Source organism: Chrysemys picta, chromosome 10, assembly GCF_011386835.1.
Source record: "Chrysemys picta bellii isolate R12L10 chromosome 10, ASM1138683v2, whole genome shotgun sequence".
Lineage (NCBI taxonomy): Eukaryota > Metazoa > Chordata > Testudines > Emydidae > Chrysemys > Chrysemys picta.
Genome location: NC_088800.1, coordinates 63,155,073 through 63,183,054, shown reverse-complemented (window position 1 = coordinate 63,183,054; position 27,982 = coordinate 63,155,073). Strand labels below are relative to the sequence as shown.

The 27,982-nt window shown below is 40.4% G+C and overlaps 1 protein-coding gene across 3 annotated transcripts; it reads right to left on the bottom strand.

Moving 5' to 3' along the window:
• Nucleotides 1-1,973: 1,973 nt before the first annotated feature.
• On the bottom strand, nt 1,974-27,971 carry HAPSTR1 (HUWE1 associated protein modifying stress responses). 3 transcript variants are annotated; one of them, XR_010591171.1, is made up of 5 exons: nt 27,560-27,926; nt 26,511-26,591; nt 20,940-21,215; nt 4,836-5,222; nt 1,974-2,491 (listed from the first exon to the last, which is right to left on the bottom strand). XR_010591171.1 is itself a non-coding variant. In XM_065559938.1 (5 exons), the coding sequence occupies exons 1-5, from the start codon at nt 27,783-27,785 to the stop codon at nt 2,456-2,458; spliced, it is 681 nt and encodes a 226-aa protein (XP_065416010.1). In that variant the 5' UTR covers nt 27,786-27,971; the 3' UTR covers nt 1,974-2,455. The 3 variants fall into 3 exon arrangements, 2 of the variants coding, with proteins under 2 accessions (XP_065416010.1, XP_065416009.1); XM_065559938.1 differs by having other exon boundaries at nt 5,161-5,222; nt 27,560-27,971; XM_065559937.1 differs by having other exon boundaries at nt 1,974-5,222.
• Between the last annotated feature and the right edge of the window lie 11 nt (nt 27,972-27,982).

Below are 27,982 nucleotides of genomic sequence, written 5' to 3'. Positions count from 1 at the left end.
ATTCTGTAATGGTGTCAACTTCCTACTTTTAAGATTAGAGAAAAATGAATATATTAAACAGAAATCTAGCACTTAACAGATCTTGTTCTGAAAAATAGGGACATATATATACTTGTCAAACTGAATTATATGGAGAACGTAATATATTGCCAGGGCTCTGATAAGTTTCTAGTTATAGCTGTCTCCCATAGTAAGGCTCTGCTTGATTTAGAACCACACTTTTTTTTTTTTTGTGAGGGGGGCTGGTAGCAGAAAGCACCAATGTTGACTGTAAAAGAGCATTGCAAAATAGTGACGTGCCTACCCAAGTACAAAATCTACAGCTCATCCTCCCCCCAGGTTACTGTTAATGATGAATCATCCAGAGTGATCAATTTTTCAAGGCTGTATTAGAGACCCTGCCTCTTCCCACACCAAAAGGAAAAGGAACCCACTAGAGTGAAATTGGGTGGAGTGAGGAAAGACAAGAAATTTGACTAGTCTGGAGGAGAGCATCATTCCCACTTGGTGCAGTGAACTTAGAATATACACCTGCCTCACCCAGCTATGTCCCTGTGCAAACATTCGATTGGAGCCAATTTTTTCTACTTGTTTCCATTATATGGCTACCTATGAAGAGGCTGTACTTGGACAATTAGAACTGGGATCATGAAAGGGAAAGTTTGAAAACACATTAGAAATGAATTTAAGCGCATTACAATTTTTGCACTTAAGCTGGAGCAATAAAGCAAGTTTAACTTTCACTGTTGCTGTACAAGTTTAAATAAGAGGCTTTCCATTGGATTATGAAAACACTTGAGGATTAACTGTAAAAATGTTTTTTATACACAAAACCTGATTTGTGTTAAGTTGTGCCAAATTTAAAGTTGAATATTCCTTTAAAAAATTCAACTGTTTGTTACTGAGGTCCAAGGACCTGCTGATGTAAATGCCAGTTCAAAAATATCTAAAAAGTAACTAGAAGGATCAATATAAAATGTTCTGCACAATAACTAAATACAAACTGATCAATATCCTCTTTGGTTAAATTTGAAGACTGTTCTGTAAGCAACATATGAATTAAGAAGTTTAACCATTTAAGTCACTTAGAATTGCCCTACTATAAAAAGGCTATAATTCTAATGTGCTTATTACTACAGAATGCAAGTACTATTGGTATACAAGCTTTGTCACAAACCAACATCGTTGCCCTCACTTTTGAGTATGTAAAACTCCCAAACCGGCGTGTTGTAAGCACTACATTATAGCCCACAGAAAACTGTATAGATTCCGGATATGAGTTTTATAACCAAAGAGAGAATGGAAACAGGCCCCTAACTATACTAGGATGAACAGATACCACCATTAAGTTACACTTTAAAAAGAATCTGCAAGTTTGCATACCCTAAAGAAAGTAGTCAAGACTCACTGCCTTCAGATTTGCCTTGTTCCATTCTGAGTTTACTGATGGACTACTCAAGAAGCTAACAAAAACTACAAAATGTCCAATTAGTTGCATTTATTTTTATTTATTAGGTTTATTATGACTTAAAGCGCTTATTACTCCAGATGGATAAACCACATTTCAGAGTAAAAGTATAAATGCAGGACTTCAGTTGCAGCCAAAAAAACCCTCCGTTTTTGCATTATTTTATTATAACCCTAAATTTAACATTTAATTTTATTTTAGTAAAATGCAAGCCAAGCTCAGTAGCCTCAGTGCAGGATGTCCTGTATGTAATTTGCTCCACACATATTCATGTTAAGTTTTGTTTACATGGAGATGAGACAGATCAATTGTATGAGTTAAGTAGAGTCAGAGGAAAGCAAAATATAAAGCATCCATTTCCCCCAAACAAAAGAGGTCTGAATTCAATGTTTACTGTACAAAAGAGATAAACTTGCTTCTTGCTCAGATAGAGTGCCTGAAAGCAATATTCCACAATTTGAGTTTCCTACACTGGCACAAGAAATAAAGTCTTCAAAACCATGAGTACTGGAATTGAATGTTTATTTTTTTTTAAAGAAACAATCTGCTCTCCTTCTGTTTATCAGGTGAATACATGCATTTTAGGTCATTTTTGGGTGGGGTTAACACTTAAAGAACAAGTAACATTTGGGGCTAAATGAAATACCAATGGAAGATGGTAAAAATAAGTCAAATATTTAAGTTACAAGCAAAAAAATATTAATGCAACCAGTTAGATATTAAAGCCTGCTTTCTCTTACCAAAAAAATGGCACAAATCAAAAAAGCTTGACAAATTTAGTTTAAATGGTACTAAATTGAATGCAAAGCTTCAAAGCATTAACTTAAACAGAGGCATTTATTATTCCACTTGAAAAAAAATTAAAACAGATCAGGCTCCATGTGTAGTCATATTTGGATAGATTTAAGCGTAAGTCACATTTAACCCAGTACTTTCCATAGTATGTGTGGAGCTCCAACATTAGTACTACTACATGTAGTAACTGTCTCACATCAAGAAATCCCAATGTTCGGCATCAAAGATCTAAGGAAACAAAGATATCCTAAATTGGTTTAATTGCACAATTATGAACTAGTTCAACTAAAAGTGGAAGGGGGTTTCAGAATGTTTTCATCGAGTGGCACATTTGTCTATTCAAGGCTGATCATGACACCCACCTGCTGTTTCTATTTCATGGGTAAGAAATACCTCTGCTTATATCCTACAAGTAGGTCATTTTGCAGAATTAAAGTTGCTTTAACATCTTTTCTACTGTCTTACAATCCCATTTTACAAGTCAATCTTGGTTTAAAATGCAAAGTCTCATAGAATTGAAATTAGTTCTATACTTTATAAAAGAATTATAAATATCACACAAAGCCCTATGGCTTTAGGTCAACAGTAGTAACTTAATTGTACATACACTGGCAGCTTTTTTACATGGTTTGCCGTTAGACTGCAAACAGATTTTTTATTTTTATTTTTTAAGATTCTTATATGGTTCCATGAACTGCAAACTTTTAGTACAGTACTATGGAACTGTTGAAAAACTCCTGAACCTGTTGATTTATATACAAATTAAAAACAAAATCATTCCTCTTAGAATATATAAAGATGCCTCCAAAATTTTTGAAAAATACAACATGATGTATCCTGGACTTTGCCCTGCCTTTGATGGAGAACTTCTATGCTAGAGGACTTTTTATTATAAGAAAGTGAAACAGCTGTAACCCTGCCCCAGCTGATCAAGCAGGAGAATGTTGAATCAGAGGCTGGCTAGTAGAACGTAAACTTACCTTAAATTGCTTAAGTGTACACTCACTTGTGGCCAAGATATATTAGAACAGAGTTCAAAAACATGATCTAACAGGCAGAAAACTAGAATAGAATTTTCAATATGGTGGTTCTAGCATAGCTTGGCCCCATCCATGTGTTAGACCTGTTTAGCTGCAAGTGAATGTAAGGCAAGCTTAAAGAATGTCTGTTTTCTATTACAGTGTGAATGGGGCCTCCAGTTCAAACATTCTCTCCTCCCCATCAAGTCAGCAGCTCTTCACCTCCTTACCCCTCCCTATTTTAGCCCTCCTCATAAGCAGAAGCTTTTGAACGAAAGTTCGTTGCCAAAAAGAGGAAATCAAGATCAGATATTTCTAAATGCAAAAAAAACTGTTTTAACTTAGAAATTGTTCTCTTTTAAGTAATGAGTTTTTGAAGTGTCTGCACTTAACAGTACTGATTTGCAGAGTGAGCACCTTTGATCCACACCTGACTTTTTGGATTTAAGTTTAAACTGTGTAGCCAGTTTTCAACTTTACATATTCATCAGGACATTCAGTTAAAGACACTGTAAGAATGCAGGTTTTAGCTTTGAAAGCCATCCAATATGTTATTTTACATTTACTGAAAAGAAAGATCTTTTCTTCAAAATTAAAACTAGAAGTTAAGTTATTGTCTTAGCACTTGGCAAAACCTGCACCTCACTTCATCCTAAAGATGATGTCACACAGAAGCTAGTCACTCCAAACAGTTTCCATCAGTGACCAGAAATCTTGCTCATCAGCAGACAGAACACAACCCTTTTCCAACTGTTCCCCAGTCCCTCACCTCCCACCCCTCCCCAACATGGGCAATTACTTCACACAAAATGTAAAATGGGATACGGTTGTACACAATACCTACCCTTCACTAATACTGAACAAAAAAGCCTATTCTCCAATTACAGGACATTTTTCTCTAAATTTAGGTCAGCACTGGTGCAGTTTGCACTGTTTATGTTTACAAGGATAATACCAGTAAGTACATATATGTTCTTAAACTGAAAATGTAAAACCCTATGAAGTTAATTGGGGAAAAAGTTTAATATTGCTACTTCAGAGCACTAAAACACACAAAGTGAATCCAATAAAGATCCTTGTATTGATTCAATATTAAGTATTAATTGCATGACCATCATAGCACCTCTTTACATTATCACACAATCACCAGAATTATCAACTGCTTTTAAAACTAAAAAGGGCACAGTCCAATATTTATAACTTGCACACTGTTACTATATAGAAACTAGGTGCCTTATACAGTGCTGCGAAAATGGAAGCCTGCAGATTTGACAAAGATGCCAAGTCATATTTTAGACGATTTCAGTCAAACTGGCAATACTGTTGAAGCAAATACTCAACACAGCAGGAAATAAGGACAAAGCATTCTATAACCAAATAAAACATCTGATATTTCCTTTCCCTTTAAGAATACAAGTAAGGTCACTTTTAGCCTTGGAACGGATACATGTTCGCCTATGATGATCTTGCTAACTACTACACAATATCTGATGTCCTCTGCTAAGAATATAGTTTAAGAAAGCCGTAGTTACAAGAGGCATCTACTGTAATACCTAAAACTTCCTTTATGGCAATTATTGAATTCACTTGTCTTAAACAGTGAATATGGGAAGATGGCCTCATGTTTCCTTTTCAATAGTACTCTGAGGATCAAGTGGCTTTCAAGCAGCATGGTGGGTTTGAAATTTTTGCAGTTTAGATCATTCGGTTGCGTTTATGAGTTGGTGAGTCTGTAATGACATCGCCACACTGGGCTGAGGTACGCTTTCTAGTTCCACCATTGTCCAAGTGGAGTGCCATTTCTTCTGATATGAAAGTGTTCAAATCAACATCATGGAGTCCATTTCTCCTACGACTAGCATTGGAACCACTGCTTACGTGAGTGGGAGAGCCTGGGGTACTTGAACGAACGCTTATACTAGCCATTGCACCACTAAGACCTAGAAAACAAAAGAAAGAAAATATTTTAAAAAGGCAATAATGCAAGACAGAAGATGAACTCGTTTCCTGCGCATTATAAGGAATGACACTGAAGTTTCTGTAATATGCTAGAAAATTCATAGGTCAGATAACATTCCATTACCACTTGCATGTATGTATGCCTGTGTAGGCACTGAAAGTCAGCCCCTTTTCAGCATGTAGTGTATTTGAGCATGTAGAGTTACTAAAGTTGCTTCCTATACAATGCATATGAAATTAGCTGTTTACAATCTCGTGATATACATCAATCACTAGTGAGGAAAAAAAACCTGCTTCACCCAAATCCAGATATCTGAGTGTATAGACAACCTATCCTGAAATGTGGGTTTTCAATTTAAGCAGTAATCCATTTAAAAATAAACTATTCTTACTATGTACGTACTTTAACTATCCAGTTAGAGTCTGACCTAGTAGTGAGTTTCTAGGGCATTGGATTTTGATCTGACTTCCTCTAACTCCCAGAATTACTAGTACGAGCAGGAAACAAACAAAGCTACATTTTCATTTGTTAGGAATTGTGTTGATATGACAAACAGGACAGACATTTATACAGCAACTAAACTGAACAAGGTTTCAAAAGTAGTTAAGCAAAGTTTTTACTTTCAACAACTTTAGTGGTATCTTCTGGCATTTCTGAGAATAAGCAACTTTAAACAAGCTCTTAACTTGGTTGAGATGTCTGAATAAAACTATACAAACATTTTAAGAGATGGGCAAGGTACCTGTGACAGCATTTTGGATATGAGATTTGTGAACCATTTCTAGATTGTGATCACTAGAACTTTTCCATTTTCAGTATCTGAATTAACACTATTTTACCACTGAATTATTTGTGACTGTTCCAGATAATTACAGCAATATTCAATAACGTTCTCTGTTACATAAGCACACAAGGACATATTACTGCAGTGTAAGAATTTGGCAAAAGCAGTGTGTTCTAATACATGATCAGCCCTTATATGCTTCAGAGGGGTAGCCGTGTTAGTCTGAATCTGTAAAAAGCAACAGAGGGTCCTGTGGCACCTTTGAGACTAACAGAAGTACTGGGAGCATAAGCTTTCGTGGGTAAGAACCTCACTTCTTCAGATGCAAGTACTTCTGTTAGTCTCAAAGGTGCCACAGGACCCTCTGTTCCTTATATGCTTGTGTGTTTCCACAGAACATATGAATCTACCAATTCTTTCCCTACAAACTCATTGTCCTGATAATTTCAAGTTAAGATAAGCAAGTGCTCAGATTCATGACACCTTATTTGAAGAGCATCTAGAGGGGAGTATATTCACTATACTGATTGCTAATCAAATGGAAGCTGTGAACTAGAGAACAAAACACAATCAATATCATGTAGAAGAGCTTACTCAGGTATACTGGCTGAGCACAAAACAATGCAACCGGAAAGGAAAGCAGCCAGCAGAACCAGATTGTCAACACACATCACTTCTAGCAAGAGGAAGAGTAAAGAAGCAACTTTTGAAAGTCACATCCACTCGTTACAAAGAGTTCAGTATAGGATTTTGAATATATAACCTAGATCTGTATGGTCAACTTACAATCTATTTGAGGTATTATATCTGCCTAAATTCTTTGGGAATTTGACTTAAAAAAAAAAATAGTCTGCCTAGTGTTGCTGCAAGCAGCCCATACAAACTACCCAGAAATCTGACAAATGCATTTAAAATAATTTATTCAACAAAATTTAAGTTTAACTCCAAGTGTGTAAGGTTCATTTAAAAAAAATTAATGAACTTCAGACCAGCTTTAAAAGTTCATTCTTATTTAAGCTTCCTACAGGGGTTGTTTTCACAGGCCTATATTGCAAGACCACCAGCTTAATAAAAGGTTTCAGAGTAGCAGCCGTGTTAGTCTGTATCCGCAAAAAGAAGAACAGGAGGACTTGTGGCACCTTAGAGACTAACAAATTTATTAGAGCATAAAAAAAAGTTCTCATTAAAAAGGAAAATACAGGACAAACAGCAAATGAAGTACTCTAAGTGCACAGAGACTCATGGACAGAGACGCCATGGATATTCATGTTACTGAAAGCTAGAGTGAAGTGCATTTAGAGTTAAAAACTAAATTGCTAGATTAGGTGCCAGCATCACAGTACCTGCTTTTCCCCATAACACAAGAGTGAACAATCAGTAAAAGCAACATTAAAATAAGGGGATACATCAGAAAGGAAAAGAAAAACAAGTCAGCACTTTGGAGTCCATTTCTAGTTGCCAGAAACCCCCTTTGAGAGGGCAGAGATAGGGAGATTGCATACAAAAGGTACAGTGTGGTGGTGAGAGGAGAAACATCCTAACAGCATAACTGACCTCTTGTATGTTAATACTGAACAAGGGCTTAAATACCGCAAGCTGAGCCCTATGACCACAAACCAGCAATAAAGTCAATGGGGCTCCTCACAGAGCAGATAGTAACAACAGGTTAAGAATTCTGACATATTCTTAGTGGAAGCCTGTGTTTAAGAGCACTAGTAAGTGCTTTTCCCAAACATTTCTAAAGCAAGATAAAAATCCAAGACATCCCGATAGTGGTCTTCTGGGAACTACCAAAATATAACTCTTAAATAATGCTTCAATTCACAAAGTCACTGGAACAGCTATTTTGCAAAAGCAAGAGATGTGTTAAATATATCTTCAAAATCTAAAGACATATTTAACACAAAAATAAGATTTGTTTTACTATTCCTATGACTACAACCAAAGTTACATAACAAACCTTTTTTGAGAATCACATAGTATTACTAACAAGGAGTGCAGGGCAACAAGTGGGATAGTGATGCTTTTCCTGCTTATGAATTTACAACTTGCATGCTGGCATAAATTTGCAATTTTTGCAGATTACTAGAGAGCTACTCCTGAGGGCATTCTGCGCCAAAAAAATTAAAAATTCTGCACATTTTATTTCTCAAAATAACACAACATAATCACGCCAGTTTCAATTATTTTGGTAATTTATTTCAAAATATCTGTCAGCAAGTATGTCTGTAACAATACAGACACAAAAATCCCCCAGAAGTAGAGCGTTCAAGAAACCCCTGACAACCCAGTTCCTGTTTCTCTGCCATCTTCCCCCCCACCAGAGCCCAGCTGGGGGGCCGGATACCCACAAACCCCTCCCTCCCAGAGCCCAGCCATGCCCCCACATCCCTCGGCCAATACTCCCAAACATCCTCTCCCCCAAGAGCCCTGGCCCAGATAGCCTTCCCCACTCTCCTCCAGGGCTCAGATACCCACACCCCTTCCCTCCCAGAGATCAGCCATGGGGGCCCCCCCTTGCCCAGATACCCATGCCCGTCCCCTCCTATAGACCAGCCACAGGGCCTGCACTTCCTCCCCCCGCCCGGAACCCAGAGACCTGCCCCCTCCTCTCCCAGAGCCCAGCTGTGCCCCCCCATCCAAACACCTGCCTCCACCCCCAACCCCCACCAGAGCCCAGGGATCCAGAGGGAGAAACAGCCTGATGCTTATTCCCAGGCTTGTGTGGAGTTTCCTGCACACCACTCTCCTTCTCTCAGGGCATGCTGGGAACTGCAGCTGCCAAGAACCCTCTAGCTCCCTTCCCTCCCCTCGGCAGCCTCTTCTATGTGAGAGCTGGGCTCTGCTGTCCATTTCTGCGGGAGAAAGGAAATCCTTCACACAGTGTTAATTTCCGCAAAATTCTGCATTGCGCAGAATTCCCCCAGGAGTATATAGAGCCTGTACTATTAGTTATGTTTGTTAAATAGTCACAATACTGATTGTATGACTGATAAGTCTAAGTATCAGAGCAAGTTTCTTGTGAAGTTCTTAATTTGGTTAATAATTGTAAGATTTACAAGCTAAAATACAAAATGGTGAATGGAAATTTTTTTAGTAGTGTTGTCTCTGGTATAGAGTACCCGAAGGTTCCTGAAAAAGAGATCAAATGTTTCAAATTCAATTATTTACAAAAAAAAAGTTTGCTATTTGCTCCACTCCTCTTCTAAGGCTTGTCCAATATACATGTTCAGCATTAGTTCAAGTAAATGGTCATCAACTTGTGACACTTGTCCAACTCATTTAACCTTATATGCAACACCTATGGCAGCCAAAGGACTACAATGCTTTGACTAGTCAAGATTCACTTGTGAATTCAGTCTCCCCTGTTTGACTTGTGCACATAATAGAGGAGAGTGAACATTTTAAAGCCAAAGCTCAGTGAGCTCAAGGGCCAGAACTGAAGCTTCTTTTAACTTGGTATTTCTGTAAGGACGAGATTGAGGTTTATTTCAGACACCATTGTCAAGTGCTATCTTTTTGAAAGAAGTCTGTCCAAGTGACAATTAAACACTAGGATAAAAGTTTTGATTTTTAAAACAGATACCTAGCCCAGAATTGAAAAAGGTGCACTTGTTATACCTGAAAAAAGTTAGTTTTTTTTAAATCAAGGTTGTGAAGGTTATAGTAGTTCAGCGTATACTAAACATCCACCTTACTTTCAAGAGATTTAGATAAATTTGCATCATGGTACATTTAAATGCCCATGCAATAACCAGGACACATAGAAAGGTATTAAAATGAGATTACAAACAGGCCTGCTAATTCACAAGGACCAGGGAACCCATTTTGAATTATTAACTTCTACAAATAGAAAGAGAACACTGGAGAGCAATGATAATGTATCACAAGATGTACTTTATTAACTGTACTTCAACTTGCACTACTTCATATCAAATATGCAAACTGTAGTGTATTTTGTAATAATGAGATTTTAAGAAAACTTTAATAGAGCACTCATTACTAATTTTGTCTCAGTTAACAGAGGCTAGCATTACACACAATTTAATCCTTTTACTCAGGGTAAACACAGCTCATTGTTCTCTTATAAACTGCTGTTCTGGTGACTGTTGTACCACAATTTAAAGCTATGTTACCAAATTCAAATATAGAAGGTTTAACAGATGCACTGTAGGGTAAGTTATTGAAATGGCAAATTGCTATTCCATAGCAGCTGGATGTCAGTATTATTAACAGAACAATACTCTAAACTAAACAAGAAACAAGACATTGTAGGGCAGTGGTTTTCAAATGAGGGTCCGCAGACTATGTTGAAGGGGTCTGCGAAAGCTTGTTACCATAGAACAGTAGTTTTCAACCTGGGGTCCGCAGACTATATCCAAGATTTCCAAAGGGTCTGCACCTCTATTCAAAATGTTTATGGGGTCCACAAATTAAAAAGCTGTTGTAGGGCAATGACCCACAGTTCAGATAATAAGACAATCCTTGTGTGAAGAAACCATTCCAATAAACAAGTTATATCTTCCTTACTGTACACTGTATCAGGCTCTAGTTTTCAGCCTGCTCCTACTAGAACACTACCCAAGCAACTAAATGGCTTAAGTGATTAGATTAACAGGAACAGATACTAGATAGCAGTAGTGAGAAGGAGAGAACGTTATTAGTAAGGAGTATAAGACGTTTCACTATTACAAGTTCTAGAGTAAGGAATAAGCTAACAACTTTTTTAGTGTCTGTGCAGGTAACTATGATATTTCAGCCACACAAGGTAGGACATTCATACAACCTTCATACATGCTGTGTGTTACATTGGAGGGGACCTTTCATTACATGATCAATGCTGGCCAATCACTGTTCAGCACAAGAACTGCATTTTAAGTATTGGTGCATATGCAGCATGTTTATATAAACAATTGTAGTGCACACAATAGAGAAACTAAGAAAAACGTAAAGCAAGAAAATGTGTTCATCTTCATTGCTTCTTTATGTTGCATCAAGACTGCGTTTTTGAAAACTTCTGCTTGCTTTTGCATTTGAAATATTAGGCTGGGACTTCCTTCTCTTTACTGAAAGGCTTGAGATTGAGTAGCAGCAGCTGTATCACTTTAGACTGAAATTCAGCATATCCTTCCCCTCAATTTAGGAGTGAAAGAAAGAAGAGGAAGAGTTCCAGGGTTAAGTTACAACGCATGACATCACTATTCAGATTCTTCAACTGTTGCCAAAGTCTTCCAGTGAAGACAAGAAAGCAACACTAGTATTTCAAGTGCTAGTACGTCAAGAGCTTTTTTAGAGTCCAATATTAAAGCTGCATATATTAAGCATGAAAAACCATTAAAAAAATATTAGTGGAAGTTGCAGTACATTAAAATTTGATGACCGTTTCAAATAATTTCAGGTACAAACATTAAAACCTTACATATTAGCAAAGTAAACAAGAGCTTGGAATGGTTAACTAGAGAGGACATGTTTCATGAAGGAACTCAGTACCATGCAGTAGAATAACGGTTCCCCATCTTTCATGAAGTTCGCAAAAGAGATTCATTTTGAAAGTAGAAGTGGTCCATGGGAAATATTAACTTGTATCTCAAATGCAGATGACAACCAGTAAAGTCTTTGGACCAGTGTGAGAACTACTGTAGTTGAAGGGAAAAAATAATCAGCAAAATAGGAAGAGGATTTAGTTTAAGTAGCAATTACTGAAGTCTTCTGGATAATTTATCCAAGTTCCAGAGAAATTTTGGTTTGTTGAGATTAAATGTCCATTTAAAAAAAAAAATTAAGTGGAAACACAAGGAATCTGAAGTGTACTGTGGAAAAACAGGATTCATTAAAATGTCTACGACTACATATAGCCACCTATTTATTGCCCCTCTCTACAACGCACTCCATGACACCAACGGCAAAAGTAAAGTTTCATTCTCTATAAAGCTATAGCAACCAATGTTAATACAGAAGTGACACACCAATAGTAAATACTCTCTACTCCACACATTTTATTCAGTACCGGGCAAACGGATTGAAACTACAGTAAAGAACAAAATTATCAGACACATAGATCATAATTTGTTGGGGAAGAGTCAACATTTTTTTGTAAAGGGAAATCATGCCTCACCAATCTGCTAGCATTCTTTGAGGGTGTCAACAAGCTTGTGGACAAGGGGGATCCAGCGGATATAGTGTACTTAGATTTTCCAAAAGCCTTTGACAAGGTCCCTCACCAAAGGCTCTTAAGCAAAGTATCCTGTCATGGGACAAGAGGAAGGTCCTCTCATGGATTGGTAACTGCTTAAAAGATAGGAAACAAAGGGTAGAAATGGTCAGTTTTTAGAATGGAGAGAGGTAAATAGTGGTGTTCCTAGGGGGTCTGTATTGGGACCAGTCCTGTTCAACATATTCATAAGTGATCTGGGAAAAGGGGTAAACAGTAAGGTGGCAAAACTACTCAAGACTGTTAAGTCTCAAGCAGACTGCGAAGAGCTACAAAAGGATCTGGAAAGAGCTACAAAACTGGGTGACTGGACAACAAAATGGCAGATTAAATTCAATGTTGATAAATGCAAAGTAATGCACATTGGAAAACATGATCCCAACCATACATATAAAATGATGGGGTCTAAATTAGTTGTTACCACTCAAGAAAGATCTTGGCATTATTGTGGATGGTTCTCTGAAAGCATCCACTCATGTGCAGCGGCAGTCAAAAAAGCAAACGAAGTATTGGGAATTAAGAAAGGGATAGATAGGCAATATGATATTGTCGTCTTATCTATAAATCCAAGCTACGCTCACATCTTGAATATTGCATGCCGATGTGGTCACCCCATGTCAAAAAAGATGTATTGAAATTGGAAAAGGTTCAGAAAAGGGCAACAAAAATTATTAGGATTATGGAATGGCTGCCATATGAGAAGAAATGAATAAGACTGGGACTTTTCAGCTTGGAAAAGAGATTAAAGAGGGATATGATAGAAGTCTATAAAATCATGACTGCTGTGGAGAAAGTAAATAAGGAAGTGATATTTACTCCTTCTCATAATACAAGAACTAAGGGTCACCAAATGAAATTAATAGGGGCACATTTAAAAACAAAAGGAAATATTTCTTCACACAACGCACAGTCAACCTATGGAACTACTTGCCAGAGGATGCTGAAGGCCAAGACAGTAACAGGGTTCAAAAAAAGAACTAGATAAGTTAATGGAGGATAGGTCCATCAATGGCTATTAGCCAGGATGGGCAGGGATGGTATCCCTAGCCTGTTTGCCAGAAGCTGGGAACGGGTGACGGGATGGATCACTTGATGATTACCTGTTCTGTTCATTCCCTCTGGGGCACCTGGCATGTGGTCACTGTTGGAAGACAGGATACCTTTGGTCTGACCCAGTAAGGTCCATCTTATGTTCTTAGGACTACAGCACACATTAACTCTGCTCTTCTCTTTCAACCCACGCACCTGTAAGGTGCAAACCTGCACCTTTAGCAAGCACAATTTGCTATTGATGTTGTGTAGTACAACATCAAAATACAAAAGTAAAAGGGTGATGGAAGGCTGGCATCTCTAGCAGGGAAAGTTACATATCTTTCTTATATACTAGAGAATGAAGCCAGAGTGACCTTTTCAAATGGTGAAGAGAATGTGGTTGGGGATGACATGATGATTAGGTTAAATCATCAAGTAACCAGGTTCGTTTTGCTATGGTAGTATTAGGGCTAAAGCAATTAAATCATTGTCAAAGTTTTTGGAGGAGTGATATCCATGTATTTAATCCACTTTATCAGTGTTTCCCTACATCCTTCACTCCCAGCACTCTGAGGCTCACTGCAGTTATTCCAGAAGAATAGAGGTGAAAGAATCCCAATCACTGACAGACCCAGAGTTACTGCCCTTTTGATGAAGTACATTTAGAATGGAGTAGCAGAGACTGTTAAAACTTTGGAATACAGTATACACTGACCACGCATTTACCAATCAGAGCAGCATTACAACTCAAGCGGCTTGAAAATGAATCATTTCAGACAGTGTTACTCATCAGAAAACTCCAGTGTCATGTCCAGATCCCTCATAGCCCAGGATGCTACTTTACTATTCTAAGTAATCAGAGAAAAGCAGAGCTGCAACAGAGATCCTGTGGTAAGACAGCACGGCAAGCATGCCATTCCTACTCATTGTGGGGGAAAACAGTGTTCATGCATTACACTCCTTTAAGAGAGGTACTGTATGTTGAGGGAGTTGTGATTAATTAAATGGTTCTAAAACTGGTCTAGGGAGCATGCACTGGTAGGTCACAAGCTGCTGGGTACTCCCCTTCAGCTGCTTCCATTTTTTCAGGGTCTTCATTACAGAGCACATGGATGCTTGTAGAAGCAGCTGGAAATAAAGAGCCAGTCTAGCTGCCTCTACTAGGAACGGCTATCAGACAGATGAATCAGTCACTATTTATTTTAGGGTTCTGTATAGTTCCCACCACGATACTACTGGTTCTAGATTGAGAGAGGAACGTGGAAGTGTTGGCAACTGGGAAGCCAGTGTGTGGGTGGGGATGAGGGGGCGCACAAGGAGACAAAAGAGCCATGTGGAAGAGAGCAAAAGGAATTGAAAGGAGAACAAAGGAAGACTTAAGTGTGTAAAGATGATATGCTATACTATGCTACAATATACACTTTCCTAACACTTTCCCCCATATACAGTAGCCTTAGTTATTACAGGAACATTGATTGCATGATCACAAACGGGAAGGTACCTGGTCCACTAACATTACTGTAGGGATCCTCTGAGAAAATCTGAGTGTTCCTTGTCTTTCATAGGAGATTAGTAAGTTCTGGAAACAAGGGGAAGACCAAGTAAATTTCTACTTATGGAAATCTTGTGACTAAGTTTCTTTACGGAACAGGTGTTCTAAACAGTGGCTTGACAGTTTCAATTGAAAACTGGAATACACACCCAGAAAGCAAAGTTGTGGAAGCATGCATGTGTAATTAGAGAAAGCACACATACAAGTTTTGAAAATTTGGCCCTACAGTTTTCTTGAAGCTTTAAACTTGTTGCAAAGGAAGTCTTGCAACAGGATCCAATATACTTTAAAATAGTTTCACCATAAAGCAGTGCCTCATAAGAGCCGTCATACAGGGTAAGCCCAAAGGTCCATCTAGCCCAGTATCCTGTCTTCCAATAGTGGCCAATGCCAGGTGCTTCTGAGGGAATGTACAGAACAGGTAATCATCAAGTTATCTATCCCCTCGCCCATTCCCAGCTTCTGGCAAACAGAGGCTAGGGACACCAACCCTGCCCAGCCTGGCTAATAGCCATTGATGGACCTATCGTCCATTTGTACCACACACATCCCCATAAACACCACAATGCAGAAACCAAAACTTAATTTACAGTTCTTCTCATGCTTCAGAAAAAGGCAATCTGGACATCAGTTTATGTCAAATAGTTAAAATATACTCCCAACAGTTCAAGTAGCTAAGCCATAGAGAGGGAGCTTGAGCAGGTAGCAACCTGAAACATCACATTTGTTTTTGTGGCAGTGTTTGACTATCTTTGGGTTAATGTAGTTTTTGAAAGGCTACCTTTAACATACTGTGTGAATATAAAAGTGTACTGATGCTCAAGGCAAGGATTTGGTAACAAATCACGGAGTTAATTGGTTCATGATAGCACATTCTCTGACTCCAGAATTTTTTTTAATTTTATGTTACATCAGAGAATCTTGCCTACACAAAACACAAGTTTTCTGGAAGGAAAAGTTACAGTAACTAATGCAATTCAATGATAATACATAAATAAGGTTTCATAGAGATGATGGCCTGTACTTTTACCTCATCTTAGCATTGTACAGTACCTAACTTGATTTCCTTTCACTTCTAATAAGACACTGAACTGTTTTATAGAAACTACTCCAAAGATTAGGGATTTGTCTTCACTACCGGAAAGATCAACACTGCTGCAAGCGATGCAGCAGGTGTTGATTTAGCGGTTCTAGCAAAAACCTGCTAAGTCGACATCAAAGCGCTCTCCAGTTAAGTCTGCTACTCCAGCTCCCAGAGAAGAGTAAAGTAAGTCGACTGGAGAGCAACTCCTGTCGATGCAGCAGTCAAGATAGAGGGGTAAGTCGACCTAAGCTACGTCGACTCCAGCTACATTATTCACGTAGCTGGAGTAGTGTAACTTAGGTTGACTTACCCCAGTAGTGAAGACAAGCCCAAAGTGAGAGCTGCTCCACTTTCAGAGATTTGGTACTGTTTCCTACTTTGACTCTGCAAAGGCCTAATCCTCTGGGTAAAGTCCACAAGACTGCCAGCTAAGAAATTTAAGAGCCCTGTCATATCTCACATATTAAGTTAGTAGAGTTGGGGAGAGAAGGGAGTTCAATTTTGGAGTGATAGTCTCCCTGCAGGAACCTGAACCTTCTCTCTTCCCTACACATTTTGGGTAGAACTGTTCACTTTGCCAGACTAACTCATGGCTACAGGATGCATGTTTTTTTGGAAGTTGAGAAAAGAAAGCACTAAACAGATTCAAACAGCAATTACTCAGGCTGGGTCTACACTACCCGCCTGAATCGGGGATTGATTTATCACGTCCCATCGGGACGCGACAATCGATCCCCGAATCGACGCTCTTACTCCACCAGCGGAGGTGGGAGTAAGCGCCGTCGACGGGAAGCCGCGGAGGTCGATTTTGCTGCCGTCCTCACAGCGGGGTAAGTCAGCTGCGATACGTCGAATTCAGCTACGCTATTCACCTAGCTGAATTTGCGTATCTTAAATCGACTCCCCCCTGTAGTGTAGATGTAGCCTCAAACACTTTGAACACCTCCCTATTCCTTTGTTAGCATAGCTTCTCCATCTCAATGGATTCTAAACACAGATATAACTTCATAGATGTATCACATAGAAAGGATAGGAATCAATGTCTATACTGGAATACTTCATTATCTTGCAGATTGTATGATTTGCTCATATAAATCAAAAATTAGCCAACTGGAAAAACTGTAGAACTATTGTCCACTTCTGTGAAACCGACATTAAAGATAGTTAGTTTCTTGAAGTGTCACTTTTTAATAAAGTATTAAATAAAAACATGTACTTAATGTTTCTTATGTGCACTTCCATGCTTTGTTATTCTACAAGTGCTGCTTTTCTGCCAGCTTTAGCAGAACAAGAGATGGTTGATTATACACAAGTCTCAGTGGCCAAAATTGCATATAATATTCCAAATCTTGAAAAACTACTGAGTTTTGGAAAGAGTCTAAAGATTGGTAAGGAGAATGATATGGAAAGTGACAGATTCTTGAAATCTGTCTAATGTATTCAGACAGAAGGAACTGTAGAGGAATGCAGTCATTTTAAAAAGAATAGGTAAACATGAACCTGGTCACCAGATGACTAGTGTAAGATAGACTGTCTGAGGAAGAGAGAAAATGTGTATCAGGAGGAACTAATCCAGTGGGTGATTGACTTGTAGACTTGTATGCCAAGTGAAGAAGTGGAAGGACATTTCTAGATATTATAGTACAATTGAAGAGTGGGGGCAGCTAGACAGGAACTTGATGAACTTTTTCATACAGTTTCTAAATTATTTGCTCCTGGGGGAATTCTGCACTGCTGCACACATGCAGAAATATGTTGCCCTGCAGATTCTCTTTGCTTTTCTGCAGAAAAATTGTTTCTGTGGGGAAGCAAAGAAGTTGCACCAGTGCTCACGCACCCCTCCTCAGCAGTGTCTGTTTGGGCAGCCAGGGGAGAGGTAAGTCACCCTGGGGTCGGGTGGGAAGGAGATGATGACTAGGGATATCCAGGCCAGCCAGGGACATTAGTCACAACTTTGGAGGGGGGGAGGGGGGGAAAATCAACCTCGGAAGCTTCCCCTAGCTGGCCTGCAGGAAGCTCTGAACCCTGTGTGTTTGTGGGAGGAGGAAGGTGGTGGTGAGGCTTGACGGGGTATGGGGGAGGTTCAGATACATGGGGGTTGGGTGGTCAGCAGAAGCAGCTCCCAATACACTGACTGCCTTCTCCCACTTCCTGGCCCCATCACTCCTCAGCCATAGGGCGAGGGGTCACTGTACAGGGAGCTGCTCCCCCTGGCTACACAATCCCCGTGTATCTGGACACCCAACCCCCCCATACCAAAAACCCCCGTCGAGCCTCATTCTTTGACATATCCAGAACTCCCGTCTCCCCGAACCAAGCCTCCCCCTGCAGCGGGAGCCTCCACACCCATACCCCCACCTCACTGAGCCCCAAACAAGCCACACACTGACCCACTCCCACACGCCACCAAGCCCCATTCCCCCCACACTTAGACACCCCCCTCCCCCCCACACACAGCCATAACCACGTTTACTTGGACTCCCCTGCAGAGTCCCATTCCCCCTGCACTCAGAACTCCCCAACAAGCCCCCGTGCATCCAGATTCACCATGCACCCGGACCCCCCACCAAGCTGCTTGCACTCAGATTGCGCAATACAGAACCCTGGTACTCTAGGGATTTCTGCACCAAAAAATTAAAAATTTTAGAATTCTACATAATTTTATATGGCAAAACAACAGTAACAATATAATCACACCATTTTCAACTATTTTGGTAATTTGTTTCAAAATACTGGTCAGCAAATAATTGAAAATGGTGTGATTATATTGTGTTATTTTGACAAATAAAATATGCAGAATTTTAAAATAGTGTGCAGAATTTTTTTTGCACATAATTCCCTTTTAATGATTAAAAGATACTATTACTTGCTCCTAAAGCAATGTAACTTTATTTTTTGCCTGGTGGTTATTAAGTCTACCTGCATAAATCCTAAAGAATGGTACCTAGCAGGCACCCGAAAGAATTCAGGCACCTACATGATGTAGCCACCCCCAGAATCAGACTGCCACCCTCATCTCCAGTTGCCCTGTAACTTATGAATATGAATAGTGACCCAATTATTGGTGTGTTTACTATACGAATGTTGGTTTTGTTTAACTGAAGCCATAAGGGGGAAAAAACCCAGAACCAAAAGAAGGTTCAAGCTAAGCCACTTCTCCACACATACTTGAAGGTTAAGAGACAATGCCAAGAGGCCCACACACAGAGATCAAAAAGGGACTCTCTCAAAAGGAGGGGGAGTTGTTAAGCGGAACCAGAGAGACCAAAGCAAACATTCTGTATCTTCTTATCTTGGTTGTGGCTTTGCTATTGAAATTCTTTAAGTTTATAACGAAGTCTGTAGTGTGATAGTACTGCAATCTTAAATTATTTCCTCAACTGAAGATGCCAGCAGCCTATTTATTTCCATGCACACCCCTTTCCTCTACCTGGTCCTGCTTCCATCTCCCTAACTCAAGTTTTAATTTATTCAGTCTCATAGGACAGTTGAATTAAGATTTTTTTCTAAAATTCATTTTGTAATTTACTTCTGGGCTGGATCGGCCCATCATTTTATACTTTAAGGATTCTGCTCATTTGCGTTCACATCAAAATTTTTAGATGACCCAAAGAATGGAAAAGGTTTAGGATGTTTTGAGTAGAGAAGTCATGAAATTTGAGATTATTTTACTCTGAAAGGATGAAGAAGTGAGAGATGAGTGTATAAATTATCCATTGTGAATAAAAAAGTTTTTTTTAAAAGTTAAAAGATGAAAGCACTTAAAAGCCAGCAATAAAAATCAAGTAACCATCAATTTAGGTATATGAGTATGAGTATTAGAATATGGATATTTGTTAAATTAAAGCTACCTAGGAGAAATAAGAAACCAGCTCCTAGGGTTTGGGAGCCACACCAAGCCATTATGGCTAAATAAAAGTTCAGACACTAAATTCTGTACCTGAATCAATTTCTCTAAAGCTTTCAGACAGTAAGAACCATTCCTCTGACGTACACCCCTGAACCACATTATATTAATGAAAGGTTTCACTCCTAGAAATAAAAATGGCAGCTGTGCAGTACTAGTAATGGCTTCTCTAAAAGTGTTACAGCTTTTCCTATGAGGAATATTATCCTCTGAGCATGGCTTGAAAGATGCCTTCACTAGTAGTGCAGAACAATGAAAAGCTGACCAAAGTTTGATTGATCCACTCAAGAAGAAATGCAGTCACTTGGCCCATTCCTGACCAGTCAGGATGCTAAGCATACCAGTGAAATTGGGAAATTGACTAAGCAAAGTGGAAGGGCATTACTAAAAAGGAACAGATAAGAGGGAGTGTAGGCCAGTCAAGAGCTCCCTCTTCCTAGGAAAAAGGCAAAGGGAAAGTAGGGGTAAGAAAACAGGCTCCCAGAAGCAAAGAGAGGAGAAAACAAAACTGCCTTCCAGTGACTGGTGAAATCCAGGTTTCAGAGACATCAAAAACTAACATGAAAGATGCCATCCACTCTTCCACCAATGGGTAGGATCAATGCTTTTAGAAAAAGCCTGTTTTCTTTCCAGAAAAAAGTATGGCTTTTCAACAGCATGTTCCAGAAATTGGTTCTGAAGATACAGACAGCACCCCTTCATCAGTATTGGCACTGATCAGTAGATGACCGGTACGTGTGGTTTTTTTTAGTCCTTTTTCTTCAACATGAAATCATTTTGCTGAAAGAGGGTGGCTACAAGTGCATCCTAAACTCACTTTAGGAGACTACAGCTGCACAAGATACCAATTTCAAAAAATGCTTTGCTCCTTAATGCAGAAAAACTTTTGCCTGCACTTAGAATTTAACAATTGTACCACTTCTTAGCAATTAACTAACATGTTAGTAACACATAACTGCTCCAGAGCAAGTGCCTTTACACAAGGATGCCAACTACACTTCCTCTCTGGTTACACTGTAGTGAAGGGAGCCCCAAAATAAACCCCAAAGCTTAACAGAAAGGTATGCTCCCCATTAAGGATTCCCACCCATCTTTTAAAAAGAAATATTGAAAAAAATTACTGTTACCATGCAGAGCTATGGCTTCACGGAAGGGCTGCAAATCAGTCTCTACAGATGAGCTAGTTTCTGTTGAAGTAGCTCGGTTAGGGGATACTACAGTCAGTCTTGGGGGAGCTCTAGAGTTTCGTGGAGGAGGAACTTTTCCACATAGGAAGCTGATCAAATCTTCTCTACGAATAGTTCTTCTGCGTTTTTTAACCCAAGCTAACACATCCTTATTGCGACGCTGATAGCCAATTTGAATTCCTACATCAAAGCTTCGTTGATGGGCATCCACACTTTCTGGAAAAAAAGAAGAAGACAAAGAATGTTCTTAAGTGTTGCATCTGAAGCAGAATAATTAGTCTGTAGCTTGTTCATTCATAAGGGTTACCATGTGTTCGATTAGACAAGAATGAGATTGCAAGAGACCACAGCCCACCCCAGTTCCCTCCTCATGTTGGAGTTCTGAGTAACACTTATCTAACATCTTCAAGAGACACAATCAGGACAAACATTGGTATACACAAGCTTAAAAGTTGCCTTCATAGAAGATAGTTTATATCCTATACATATTAAACTGCTAAGCAGGGATGGTCTCTTTTCCATGTTTGCATAGCACCCAACACTGCAGTTCCCAATCCCAAATTGGTGTTTATGGTGCCATCAAAAGTATTTGCTATAAATAAGTGGTGACTGATTATACTCAAGTTTTGATGTAAAGAGTCAGACAGAGTTGTGTTTAAATTGAACTAAAGCATTATCTATGGTATTTCAGTTAAGTCAGTACTTAACAGTGGAACCTTTGAAGAAATTATCAAATCTAAAGTCAATTTAAACAAATTTAAGAGTAATTTCTGGTATTACACTTGAGCAAGTCCCCCTAATGAGTTTTGGCTTTTTATGCTCCCTTTTAAAGTTATTCTCTTCCACTGCGTGCAAGAATATCCACAAACTAGGGAAACAAGCTAAACACCAGGTGTTATCACACAAAACCTCTTGTCCTTTTGCTCTAGGTAAACAATTTTCAGAGGTGTGATTTCTTTAGAAAGCATCCCTTGAATTCAAGGCAGCCACGTGCTAGTACTTTAGCAATGCTCCAAGCTTCATTTTTTGTAAATTGTCTCATGTGGGACATCTTGAATTATTCCCTGACTTATTATATTCATGTATTTCATAATCCATGAAGGTATATTTTGTAAAAGCTTTTCACGCCTTCTACTTGCAAAGCCCAGGACAAGTTTAGTGCACAAAATCTTTGGCTGGATCTCCCTCAGGTATTAGATCTCCTACCAAGTTGAATTTCATTCTGGATACTGACATGAGTTGTCACCCTGTGCATGCCACTTTGTTATTTTCTAGTAGATCCTTTCAGATCATTTGATCCACTTTAAAAGGAGTTTCTAACAACTCTGGCTAATTAGTCTAAGAACTACGTTAGTATGTTACTGAAATCAGTCACATTTTAAATAGGACATACAACGTTCTGTACTCATTGTGTTTATTCTACTGTTTCTGCCACAGCAGTTTCTTCTCAGTGCTTTGCCAACAGTGATTTCAGCATATGAACAAGACACCATGTTTGCTCTTGCTCCATAATGACGACATGGAGCTTAGTGTTGGAAAGTCCACTCCAATTTCCTTTACTTAATCTTTCAGAGAAAATACGTTTAAGAAATTGGCAATGCTCCTTAAATGAGTGTTTCTGAAGCGCTGGTGTTTTTCCCCCCGATTGGGGAAACACTAATGAACAAAGTTCTATGCCTAAACCATGTCAATAGCTCCTTCATACTTGTTTATTCAAATAATTCATACAGGTTTCTCACTGAAACAGCGTTATACATGATTTACCTGCAAACCAGCTTCCAAACTAGTTTTTACACATAATATACAAAACTGCCATATTGTATTTGAGAATCAAGGTCAGTAGAACAATAATTTAAGATTTGTTTACAAGGCACTATTACCCGATTTGTGTAAAAAAAACAAAAACAAAAAAAAACCTGGTGTTTATTCTGACCACAAGTAGGAATGCTTCAGCCATCAGAGTTTAAAAATTAGCAGCACTTCAAACATATTTGGCAAATACCATGTCCCAAAGCTTTAACTAGAAACAGTTCGGATGTGTTTAGTATATAAAGTGTAGATCTAAAACAAATACACAATTTCACATCCTTTATGATAAAAATATTTGAAGTGGTAAGCCTATGAAAGATTCCTCCTCCATATTAATATTTTGATGTCCAAGTCTAATAGCTACTATTCAAACAGGATGCTCAATTCACACTGTTAAAAGGAACACCAAAAAGATTATAGTAAGAGAAACAAATAACTTCCTCTCAGTTTATCATGTGCATTTGACCGTATTTTGCCTGGTCAAAACGACAATATTTATGTTGACTTTATCACACAGCTAAAGATACATTTTTGGAGACTAGGAAAACATGAGATTACAAAAGCTCGTGGAAGGACTCTGATACAGATCTACTTATGGAAGCTACTAAGAACTCTAAACTAGTTTTCAAATTGACAGTGTTCCTTTAATTGCTTGCCAGGATCACCTTCAACACAGAAAGTAAGAGGACAGAAAAGAGTCCACATAAAGCCATCAAGGTTAAGTGCCATCTATGAAAAGTGGTCTGTTGCTGAGATACATGAACAATGGGCTGACCACTATCTCCAGTCATATGGTGCTGAAGGTATTTGGCTGCTAGTATAGATGGGACATGCCTTGCCTTCATTAGAAAAAAAAGCTGTTTTAAGATATTAATATAGTATAGACCAGGTAATTGTAGTTTTAACACATAGCTGATCTAGGTCAATCCTACACTCCCCTTAAGGTTCAGCTCCATCAGCTAAGACTACAAATAACTAAACTTAGGTTAGACAAGGCACTTTTAGTTTTAACACATCTAATATCCTAATGAACATATCCCTTTTTCCTAATGAAGTCATGTCCAACAAGATTTCTAGACATCATATTCCAACAGGTCTCTAACACACTTTCTGGAATGGTACTGAAAAGTTGTGTCCCCTCTGAACAAGCAGCCAAACCATTTTCAGGGCAAACCAAGTAGGATATGGAGGACAGTTAGTGAGCAACAGCCCATTTTCTGTGTTTAGATGGACATATTGTCAGTAGATCTAAAAAACTTAAAATACTCTTGGTGCCCAGTGCTGCAACTGATTGGACAATAGTGTATGAAGAGTGATTAAATGCTAAGAGCCTAATCAAGTTTAAAAATGAAAACTATATGCAGATGAATTGAGGTGTGAAGGAGAACTGAACATACTTGAATAACATTTATTGAAATTTATTTATATATATATATATATATGCCAATAATCTGTTACCAAGTAAAAAATGGCTTTAAATATATTTAACAGCTGTTCCTGATGTAGGCAGTTTGAGATGCTTGATTCATCATACAATATTCCTTTGATGACTCTTTTGCAGCTTCATGTGAAGCACACGGCCTCCCACACCTTTGATAGTAACCACAATGAACCAAGTTTTAAAGAGCAACAAGAATGTTTAGAACTTTTTAGTACTACATCTGTATTTAACATTCTACCCTGCCAGCTCTCCTTGTGCATAGCTTTATTTAGAGGGATTCTGTCCCCTTGAAATGTAGGCAATTTAATGTAGTCCATTAAAGAGACAGTAGCTAGATAGATAGATGGAAGAATTCTTTCCTTGATCTCGCTACTGCTACTCCAGGAGGCTGATTACCAAAGTTGATGGAAATTCCCCTTCCATCAAAGTAAACATCTATGCTATGGCACTACAGAACCCATAGTGTAAACATGGCTGCAGCCAATAAGACTTTATAGAGGAAACAGTAAAACTGACTTTTGACACAGGCTGTGAAATACACAAGACTAAAAATATTCATAGTAATTTCCACTACTCGGAAGAAAAAAAAACAGAAACCTTTTCAAAAAAGTGTGTAATTTAATGACTATCAATTTAAATGATCTTATTCACGTGAGAGCCAGATCATTTTAATTTCATGGTAATGTATTTTCAAGTTATTCTGTTAAATAATCATGGCAGAACAATATCATGAATTTATTTTTTCTTGCAAAACTTTAAAACAAATTCTTTAACTGAATCCAAGCAGTCCTTCCTAAAAAGGGGAGGTGCTCTGAAGAGCCACAAATCAATAAGATTCCAGTGTATCAAAGTTTGCATATAGGCAGTAGATATTCTAGCCAGATTATAGCTTTGATTTACACAACAGCTCCTCTTTATCCCATAGTGATAGATGAGCAAGTGGAAGCTCTGTTGTAGTTTGACCATCATCAAGGAAATGTGGCTGAGTAGCTGCCAAGTCAAAGCCTAGAACTAGTTGTTTCTGGCTATTCCATCAAACCCACATTCCATTTTGAGAACTACATAAAAGCAGAGATTACAATGTCTATTTCACTAACTCTTCATGGATGGTCTACAAAGGAGAAGCAAGTCTCCAATGTAATGGTTACACACCTACTGTTTCCTCCCCATTTATTACTGCATGGTGAGAAGCCTGGTCTGTTATCAGAAATACTACACTGCTAAACTCAGTTCAGTCATTTAAAACAAATCCATGGACTGACAAATCAGCCAACTGCTAACAATCAAAGATAAAGCATGCATATATGTGGTTCCATTTAGAATTGTAGGCATGAAGCAAAACAGATATGCAGCTAAACAAAATCGTGCAAAAAATAAAACTCAAGCAAAAGAGTACTTTATTTTAGAGTTCTCCTTTTTTAAAAGCTCTGCTTTTGACTCATCACCATTAGCAAACAGACAATGGTAATGAGAGCCACAATGCCATAGTTTGCATTGTTCAGACAGCTGATTTGGGAAAGTCACTGAATGTTTCTGTTCCTATCAGGATCATTCTGCAACAGTGACCTACAAGTACCTTTTCCAATCAGAGGCTACAGATTGATAGTTAAACTCAGTGTATCTTTGTAGAAACTCTAAGTGTCATCAAATTTCTAAATATGACTTTACATTTTTGTGCATCCTGGGTGCATTTTGTGCATCACAAGTGTCCAGAAGGTTCTGTTTGTATGTTACAATATTAGTGAAAGTTAACTTTCCCCATTTCCTTTGGGCACCTTAAGTAGTCACTAAAAGTCGTCAGCATGAATTTAACTGATACAGGTAAGAGATCTAATAAAGAATGAGCACCACTGTCCTACAACCAAATTTCAACACTGGCAGACATTAAACCTTTGAAGGCATGCTTACTAAAAAAACCTCTGAGGTTTGCATCTGGATCATGAAGTCTGCCTTTTAAACAACTTATTTAAAACTACAAGAGACACAAAGGTATCACTGTCAAATTCTATGCTATGGCCTGTTGTACTCCTCTCCTGAGCTTATCAGAATGACATGCACATGTTAAGAGCTTCATTATGCAAGAGCCTAGGAATGGAACAACTTAAGTTAGTCACTCACATGAGCCAACATGGAAGAAAGTTAGCTGCTGCCAAACTACAGTGGCCAAGGAAAGGTTGCAAGATTCAGGCAGCAGCGTGGATTTTATGAGCAAGGCCAGCACTTGGGAGGAGGGGAGGGATAGCGCCGGGGCCGGCCCTTACCTTTGTAGAGGTTGGTGACTGCGGTGGCGGCATTCTGGAAGGGGACCCAGAGGGAGAGCCCTGGCTGCTGGCACACCCGGTCTGCAGGAATGGAAGGACACACGCGCTGTTTATTTTGGAGACACTAACTCCGAACGGCCATGTTAGGTTTCGCCATTTTGTTCAGCCTCCCGGAGGCAGCCCGGGACCGGGGTGTGGCTGGGCCGACCGCGCCTGCTACCCGGAACCGGGATAGGCGATGGTGCCCCAGGACCGCCGGCGCAGCGCCCTGTCCTGCCCCCTCCCCTCAGAACCCAGTGCACAATGGGGCCGGCCCCGCGCTCGCCATTTTGTCGGTGTTTCTTCCCTGGGCTAGACGGCAGGAGCCGCCTTCGGGAGGGCTCGGTCCCGGCTCGGCTCTCCTCCCCTCGACTGCTCTGCGGGTCACCAAGGGCTCCCTCTCACCCTACCCTCCGGGGTGGGTCTCGGCGGCGGGACCCAGCCCCTCGCGCCTCCCGGCGGTCGCTGAGCGCTGCCGGGAACCTGCTCCTCCCGTCACGCCAAAGGGCCCCCTCGCCGCCATCCCGGGGCCGATCCCTTCCGCCCCCCCCCCACCCCCGCCATTTTGGGCGATCTCTGGGGAGGGGCCGGGGCTCCAGACACGGGTGGAGACAGGAGTCGCGGAGGGGGGCGAGAGCGGCGGGTTTCCTCGGGGTCGTCCCCTCCCCCGGGGGGCTGGAAAGGTGATTTCCAGGGTAGCGGCGGAGCGGCGGCTCCACCTCACGCCATTTTGTTTTCCCGTCCGCCTCTATGGATGGGTGCGGAGCCCCCACTCCTCACACTGCCCGGGGAACCCCCGCCCCTATGCGGAGCCGCGTCCTCACCACACCCCCTCCGGCTTCCCCTGGGGCCTACCCCGACCCCCCCCCCCCCGCAGGGTTCCTCCCTCACGTCTCAGCCAGCTTCTCGGCGGAGCCTCCCCCTCGTAGCGCTGCGTCTCCCCCATGCTCTATGGCTGGCCCGGCCCGGCCTCCCGCACGCCGGGCGCCCTGCTAGCCTGCCCCGCTCACCCTTGTAGAGCTGCGCCACGGCGGTGGCCGAGTTCTGGAAGAGGTGCCACAGTTTCTGCTGTTTGTGCTCGGGCTGCGCGGCGGCCGCCGCCTCCTCCTGCAGCTCCGGGGCCAGCGCCTCCTCCTGCTCGGCCTCGGCCAGGCACTGCCGTTCCCACTTGCTGAACCAGTGCTCGGGCCCGTGCTCCTGGATCTCGGCCTCGCCCTCCTCCTTCTTGTCCTCCATCCTCCGGCCGGCTCAGCTCCGCCGCCGCCGCGCCCAGACCCCCGTCACACGGCAGCGCTCGCCTGCCCTCTCCGCCGGCGGAGGCCGGCCGGGCTGCTGCTGGGGCCGGGCCGCTCCTACCTAACCCCCATGCTCTCGGCCTTCGCTCGCCCTAGCTCCAACCCCTCCGCCGGCTCCAACCACACTGAGCCGCAGAC